Source organism: Falco biarmicus, chromosome 11, assembly GCF_023638135.1.
Source record: "Falco biarmicus isolate bFalBia1 chromosome 11, bFalBia1.pri, whole genome shotgun sequence".
Lineage (NCBI taxonomy): Eukaryota > Metazoa > Chordata > Aves > Falconiformes > Falconidae > Falco > Falco biarmicus.
In genome coordinates, this window is record NC_079298.1 from 26,471,149 (window position 1) to 26,479,450 (window position 8,302).

Sequence of the window (8,302 nt, forward strand, 5' to 3'; positions counted from 1 at the left end):
ACAAACAGAAATTCTTTAAGTTTTTCTTCACAGGAATTAAATTCTTTCCTTTTAGCCCCGATACTCTACTTCAAAACCTTATGAGTTACTGCAGTCTTTGTCAGCACTCACGTTCACTGAATCAGAGAGGTGCTGATGGGTAAATTGTGAGATCTTGTGGTTCTCATTAGCATAACAGAACACACCATCTGACAGCTACTAAGAAAATACTTTCATTACTTTACCTGAACTTTGTATAAGAAATCTGTGATCCAATTCTCTTAATTTTCATGTTCAGTACTGAACATCACAGTAGAACCATCACTGCTCAGCGTGACCTTGCCAGCAATAAGCCTGCATAACTTCTCAAAGGTACCACAAAGATTTTTAACTTTGGGAAAAGAAAAGATTGTTGTAAGAGGTATATAAACCACATTTCCATTAACAAATGGTTCCATGCTTTTTCCAGCAACTAGTTTTCCAAGACCTTCTGAAAAACAGCTCATCGAGGGTCGGAATTTGGATTTTCTCTCGGTAGGATCATGTTCTGACATTAAATGGTTCAGCAGACTTTGCTTAATGATTTGTGCTGTGAAAATAACTTCGCTGACCACTGCATTCTGCAGGTACTTCTCATCTTTAAGACTTGGATACACTGCTTTGAAGACCTTTACAACACAGAAGAACAAATACAATGTTTATCATTACCACTGGCTCAGATTTTAACATTTGCCTGTCAAAAAGAACTTCTAAAATGAGAACATAATTTTTGATTCAGTCCTGTCTTGCTTATTAGTTTAAACATTTTCAGGTAACAAAAACCTAGACAATGTCACTTAAGTATTACAAGTACAATGGCAATTAAGTAAGTTAATGGAACTTCAAAAAAAATAAGGCTTGAGTCTGCAAGCTATACTTGCAGATCAGGCAAGGTGTAGACCTGCAATGCTTTAATTATTTCTAACCATTCTCTTACTTTTCACATTACTCCTCATGAGGCTCTGGTGACAGTTTCACAGCTACAGAGATTCTAAACTACTTCTGAACTGTCATCTGGAAACAGGGACTGCAAATCATCTAAAACGTAGAGGCCTTTATCATGGACTTAGACTCCTTTGATCTGACAGTGTGTGTTAATCACACCTAGGACTGGATAGCAATGGTAGACCACAGTAAAAACACCTACACAGGCAAATCATAGAATATTTTACTCTTTATTCATCCTTCTAAAGGAAGAAAATAGTACTTACCGTTTTGTAAACTGCTTGAGTGGGTTTCTCAGATTGAGCAGATTCACTGGTTTGAGGATATTTTCTAAGAAACACACCTATTTGGGTACAAAACCCAACATTCTCCATTCCTGTTGGCGGGTGCCCTACACCAGTAAATTCCACTGAGTAATCATAACGTCTAGCAGTCTCTAGAGCCCTAAGAAAGGCAAATTATCCCAATCATACTAAATATTCATCTTTTAATGTGATAAAAATGCATTCTCCAACAGAAGCAAGACCCTAGGCCTGATAGTTTCTCTAATAATACCCACATGCCTGAAGATAAGCACTGTCAAAACTTGCTGAATCTGAGCTGTAATCATATCCTTACCACAGTCCGAATCATTTAGTATCGGTAATTTAGGCAACCAAACATTATTGTTATCTCTAAAATTGAAACACATGTTCACAGTTGGTTACTGTCTTAAATGCATAGAAAGTGAGCTAAAACCTACCAATGTTAGAGAGCAAAATTTTTTGAGAAGAACCCATAAAAAACATACACCCCCCAAAACCACAATAGACCAGTTACTAGAAAAAAAACCCCTGAGGTTTGCTGTAAGTGTATAAAATCTACCTCACCAAGGTTAAAGGTGAAAGAAGTGATGGGGCAGGGAACTAACACGGCACTACTTACCTGCAACATTCTCCATGAAGCAGTAGTAAACTAAATTAATATCTCATGTATTTTAGAGAATATCACAGTATTTATATTTCACAACACAAATGTAAAGACCCTCTCCTCTCTCATGTTTGCAGCTCCAAAAAATATCACTCTGTCAGCAATATAAATATTTTTAATTCACTTCTATCCAAAAGCAGAATCTAAATTTACTTTAAGTCATATAAATGGTGTCTAAGGTATTCATCCTCAATAATGCAGGCTGGTTTTAGTATCATTACGTAGGAAAAAATAAATGCTCCAAGCTTTTCAAAACTATATACTCGAAAATCACTGCATACTTTAAACTCTGTGGCAGAAACAACCTAATTCAAGGGGCAAGTTTTCCAGGATTCAGTTTCTGACCAAGAGCTGGCTATTGAGGCATGGCATCCTTTACTGTGCCATGTATTTTCTTCCACAACTGCCTGACAGTTGACTGTTATCACAGGATATACATCCCACTCTCCCTTTTGTTTTTATTAGATCTAATGGTATTAGAGTAAGATACATCTCACGCAACCTTCTGTCATGTACATATGTTCTGCATAAAATCTTTCATTGTGCCATGATCCATTAAACTACCCCTTTTTCAACATGTTCTGCTACTCTGATTATTTGATAAATCTGCTTGCATACTCTTACAGAGAGGTCTGGACTAATTGAGTGCTTTGATGACGCACCATACATAGTGAGCAGATTTCTTAGGTTTGTGTGAAGCATTTCTATAGCAGGGTATTATTATGTGAAAAAGGTTAATTAATATCTTACACTTCAAATGCATTAATGCAAATAAAGATATATAAAAAGGAAAGTAAAAGTTTTAGATATTTTTTGCAGAGCAGTTACAGTAAAAGCAAGCTAACCTAAAAACCTTCACAACATGCAAAATCCACGGAGCATGCTTAACTATTGATAACAGCAAAGAAATTTTCACCAGACCAGTAGGTGTGGAACTCCACTGACACCAAACCACATACACAAGCCATTCTGAAAAGATATAGCTGTTCCTTTCACACATTACTGAACACTCCAAGCTGCCTGCATACGATGCTCAGTAAGCTTACCAGCTTTGAAACTGCACTTGGTTCCATTCAAATTTGTGGTCTGGATGCCTGAATAACATCACTCCTGGAAGCAAACGGTTAAACTCAGAATTTGGAGTACTGATCACAACTATGCTTGGAGCCATGAAACCAAACACCACTTCAGGGAACTTCTTTAGTTCTGGTTCTTCCAGGTGCTCTATTCTGTAAAGGATAAGTTTATGTATGTCTTTAAAAAAATGTTTCTGTGTTTTAATCTTCTTAACCAGTAAAAAAATACCCAAACCAAACCCGTGCCTGTACCCTGTAACTTTAAGCCTAGCTCTGCAATATTAGCCCTGGCACTGTAGTTGAGTAGCAGCTTAGAGATTTTGTCTGAGAAAATCTCTTACTGCATTTTGTACTTTTTCATCAATATCCTTTTTCCACCATAACCTAGCAAGCTTTTAATTTCTTAGTATGGTTAATTCAAGCACAATTTACATGCCACTTTCTTCTGCTTGAACAGTTTCCTCCAGTCTATTTAAAGTATGGACATAATTCCAAACCGAACCCTAACGAACTTAGAGAAGTGTAGTACATTGGCCTAATACTCACAGTTCAATACACGTTACCAAGTCAAAACCAAGCATGCAAGGATCTTTCTGGGCAACTGAACCATGATGCAAGGTAACAGTTAGGGATCTTTCAGATGGTTTCAAATAATCAGCGGGAAGAGGAGACAACCTATGCCTACAAAAGTATTTAAAAAATTATGTTATAGAAAGGACCTTAGGACAGAACAAATTGTGCATGCAACTGAACTAGCTAACACCCTACAGAGTTAACCTTTTTGAGATTTACAAGGTAACTATTTTACAGGGATAAAAAAATTAATTTCTAATACAAACACTGTTATGACTATCTACAATAGGACAGAAAAAGCAGAGGAATTAATCCAACAGTTGTCTTTCATATTTACAAAAAATTCCACTATACTCTCAAGCCACTTGGAAAGCTGCTTGTAAATTCAGATAGTAGCTCAAGTCTAGACACATAGTAATTCTAGCTTACACACACTTTGCAAGGGTTTTGGGGAAGTTATTAGGCAAGCATATTAACCTATTTTTTCCAAAAAAAATACACTGAGAACTAAAAGATATGTTCAAATTTCATTCCGAAATACTGCATCAGACAAAGCACATGATAAGCATTAAATATAATAAAAGGCTACTTTTATTTATTCTTGAGAAAGCACAAGTCATAACATCAGCATCTAGATCCTACATACTCATTGAAACCACAATAATCAGCTTCTAAGACAGAAACGTTGGGTGTTCCTCACCAGTCTGGCCCATGCTTCAAAAGTCACATAAACTATTTATTTTAGAGCCTTCTAAGCGAGACACAAAACACTGAGCTAAGCTTCCCATTTAAAAAATGTTAGCAAGCATGAAGTCCCCACCCTGGTGACTAAAAAGAGTTACATGTGCAATTCAAAAAGATCAGATTTGCATACCACAGCAACGTCATGTATTTCCATAAACAGATATTATTAATACAATGTATTAGTACCTTTACAAACAGTGTATTTCTTAGATGTACACACTTTCAGGGCCATTCCATGACTCGGACCTTTGCTACATTAGGTGAAGTTAAGGGCATCCACAGCCCAGTAGCCCACAGACACAGGTGCAACTTAACTGATTCACAACAGCTAGCTCTTCATTTGCCAAGCTCGTATTTCCGCATTTACCTTCATTTTGAAATTCTTTTTAAGAAATGATGTAACGTGTTACTAGGCCAAGCCAAATGCAAACCTGAAATTAACACAAAGCAAGAACTTACATTTTCTCTTTCATTACGCTTGCACAGATATCTAGCCCAGCTAACACCTCAATGCAACTACAGGATTTCAGCATCCAGAGAAGTGTGCAGTCAGCACATCCTAAATCTGCCACCTGTAAATTAGATATTAAACAATGTGTAAATGCTGCATATTTCCAAGTAATTTCAGAAACTTTAATAAAATAAGAATTCCATATTTATGGCAAAATAAATTTTTAATAATAAAGCATTTTGCAATCTTAACTAAAATTTACAGTTGCAAGTAGGGCAGACATGGACTTGAAAATTCTTTTAAAAACATATATGAAGATCCTACAAAATGTTTTAAATGGATTAACCTTTTACTATTACAGCTATAAACAACTACATGTAGAACATCCCACTGAATCCAGAGAATGTCTTCCACATAAACAACAGTAAGATATTATTTTAATTATTAAAGCTGTAGCCATTTTCACATTCACCACTGCTTTTCACTAGACTACTCTCCATCCAAAACAGAGATTAGGCTCACCAGCAGCCAGGTTAGCAGCAAAGCATCTGCATAAAACAAGTTTACAGGCTAAGTCTAATGTTTAAGTGGGGAAGGCTGGGGATATTCAGACCACAAAGTCAAATATATAATAGATATTCTTTCCTGTAAGCTTAAGAGGTAGCTGAGTACACAAACCAAACCCCACTGTTCTTTCCCTGGCTAAGGCAAGGTTGAAGCACACTGCTCTGCTCTCAGTGTGAAAATCCTGAACTGTTTCTATTCAGTTTACCTCTACCCTGCAGGTAAACAGGAAGTTTACACCCCGCACCCCATTTTACATCTTAAATCAGAAAAGTCAAACCTTTAAATACAGATGCAACACTCCTGAGTATGTTCTCTTTAAAAGCCGATTACAGTTCCACAACATCATAGACCAGATTAGATTTTTATTAGCTATCAGAAGTATCATTATGTGAGCACAGTGCTGGTGCATTTCTCATCAATGTTTTGCATGCTCCCTAAGACATTAACATCAGTTTCAGAGTTAAACACTGAAAACAGGTATTTCTCAACTTTCCAGATTTTGGGAGGAGGTGCTAGGGGGAGGGCATATTAGAAAACAGCAATTACTACACAACATTACCGAAAGAATTTAACTTTTCAAAATGAGTATCGAAACAAGAGCCCTGGTATATGGGGAGGGTGGGGGGAGGAAAAAACAGGAGGGGGTGACAAGAGCTGAAGAAAGTGGAGGATAGTTAGCATCACATAATCCCATACTCTTAATGTCACTTCTCATCTGAAAACATCCATGTGAATGATGAGGAAAACCCGATATCGTATACGGAACTATTGGCTCTAGAAAGCAAAACCAAACTATGATGAAAGCTGCTTGAAGCAAAACCCTCAGCATTAAACTAAAACCAGAATGCCACCTATTCGCCAAAAAAAGCTAAGGCATTTTTTTATATTTTCCCCCCTTCCCATCGATTAACATTAGTTATATGTCACCCTGAAAAACAAAACATGATCATCAAGTGTCTGCTACGGCAATTTAGTTTTCACAATAGCTCTTCCACTACTGTTGTTTCATAATTAGGTTAGCAGGTTATCTACACATTTCCTGTCTTCCTGAGATACCTAATGGTAACTTTCTGCAAATGTGTAACATAAAAAGGCAAAACATACTAACCTTCTTAGGTTTGTATTTCCCCACTAAATCTTTAATGAACTGGTAGCGTTGTTTGTACAAAGGGGGTGTAAATTCAGCAATTCCTGTAAACTGTTCTTCTTGAAAGTTCTTATCCATGATATTTTGTCAATGCTAAAATAAAAAGTTAACTCTTACTTTCTGAAGTACTTTATAACATATCAAATTACAGAGTTTGCAGTTTTCACTGGCATTCAATTCACTATTAAGCAGGGGTAGATGCAATCCCAGTTCTGTTCAGAGAATGACACAAATACAGGAATTAGCAAAACTAGGCACTAGCTGCTCCCCCCACATATAGCAATGTAAATAACCTCTTTATAAACAATTAGAAACCACATACAATCATAAAAAACCAAGTTTTTTTAATCTGTCACTCTTCACCCAGCACACCTACATAGTGTTTACACAACTGCAACATACTTAATCTTCCTTAGCTTTTCTGACAAGAGCAGAAAAATAATTTCTCACTCAGGCGCCTGCTGTCTTGTCTCATGTCTATCGTTCGTTTTACCTTCCAATTCAGATAATTTTGTATCTAGGTTTCTGTATGTATGGCTCAATACAACTTCTACTATGTAACAACCAGCAGGAAATACCTGATAAATTACTGCGTTGTGGAAGAGGAGGTGGTCTGCTAGGCTTCAACTTCACTACCAGCTAAGCCTTGGTACTAGCGCCTGCATTTTTAAGTAAACCAACATTAATGCCACATGGCGTCAGAACCATTAGCGCACCTCCAGCCCTCCCACGCCTCACTAAGCACTACGCCGGAGCACACACAGCAGCTCACAGGCCCCCTCCCCACTCGGGCCCGGGCCCCAGCGAAGGGCGAGCGCGGCGTGGCGGGGCCGCCCGGGCGGGAGGCGGCCCGGGGCTGCCCGCGGCGCTGAGGCGCCAGCTCCAGCTCCAGCACCCGGCAGCAGGGCACGCCTGCCGGTAGCTGCACCGCCCCGTACTGTCTCTCACACGTAACTACAAATACAAATATATGTACACAACCAGGAAATAGGCTCAATGTTCAGGCCAGCCGTCCGCCGCCTCAGGGGCAAAGCGAGCCCGCTGGGCTCCCCTCACCAGCACCCGGCTGAGGAGACGCCGCGCCTCCCGCTGCCCGCCCGGCCCTGCTCGGGCCCCGCACCCGGCAGCCCGCCGCCGCCCCAGCCCCGCCGCGCCAGCGCAGCGCCAGCCAGGCCCCGGCCCGGCCCCGGCCCTCGCCCAGGGGCCGCCCCTCCGACAGCCATTCCCTCAGGCCCCGCTGCCCGCCCGCCCCAGCCGCCTCCTCGCCGCTGCCCGCGGGCTCCCCCGAAGGCTGACCCACCGCCGCGTCCCCTCCGCGGGCAGAGCGCGGCGGGGCGCCGGAGGGAAGGGGCCGCGGCCTCCCCCGGCCCGGCCTCAGGCGCCTGCAGGACCCCCGAGCCAGCCCTGCCCGAGGGAGCCCCGGGGAAGCGGCCACCCTGAGTCCCCCCCGCCCCGGCGGCAGCTCCCCGCGGCCGCGCGGCAGCACATTTATTTATATCTTTTAGCGCAGGAGGATGGCTTCCCATCCTCGGTAATGCCAGACCCTTGATCGGCATCACACGCACAGCCAGCGGGCCACCTGTTTTACGTATCTCTGCCCCTGCCAGCCTCCCTCTGTGGCAGTAACGGGTGATGAGCAGGAAGGGGTGTCCTTAGTTTTCACACCAAAACACCTCACTGCGCCTCGTGCTGTTTCTTGCAGGTTCTGTGGGACCCGGGCCAGCTCCTGTGTCTGCAGGCGACTGTTACTCTCCTTAGGGGGAACTAACACAGTTGCACCGGCTGTGACAGGCAGTGGAAGAGCTCTGCTGG

The 8,302-nt window shown here is 41.4% G+C and overlaps 1 protein-coding gene across 4 annotated transcripts; it reads right to left on the minus strand.

Moving 5' to 3' along the window:
- HENMT1 (HEN methyltransferase 1) lies at positions 1-8,302 on the minus strand. 4 transcript variants are annotated; one of them, XM_056356509.1, is made up of 7 exons: positions 7,791-8,302; positions 6,452-6,583; positions 4,785-4,897; positions 3,555-3,689; positions 2,979-3,161; positions 1,230-1,407; positions 1-647 (listed from the first exon to the last, which is right to left on the minus strand). In XM_056356509.1, exons 2-7 carry the CDS (start codon positions 6,566-6,568, stop codon positions 261-263), a joined length of 1,113 nt encoding a protein of 370 aa, XP_056212484.1. In that variant the 5' UTR covers positions 6,569-6,583; positions 7,791-8,302; the 3' UTR covers positions 1-260. The 4 variants fall into 4 exon arrangements, with proteins under 4 accessions (XP_056212484.1, XP_056212483.1, XP_056212481.1 ...); XM_056356508.1 differs by lacking the exon at positions 7,791-8,302 and adding an exon at positions 7,472-7,771; XM_056356506.1 differs by lacking the exon at positions 7,791-8,302 and adding an exon at positions 7,069-7,459.

Coding starts and splice junctions, on each gene's coding strand:
- HENMT1 (XM_056356509.1), bottom strand. CDS start 6,568: ATGGATAAGAACTTTCAAGAAGAACAGTTTACAGGAATTGCTGAATTT. Junction 3,690..4,784: donor AGCGTAATGAAAGAGAAAAT/GTAAGTTCTTGC, acceptor ATACTTTTGTAG/GCATAGGTTGTCTCCTCTTC. Junction 1,408..2,978: donor CAAGTGCAGTTTCAAAGCTG/GTAAGCTTACTG, acceptor TGCCTTTCTTAG/GGCTCTAGAGACTGCTAGAC.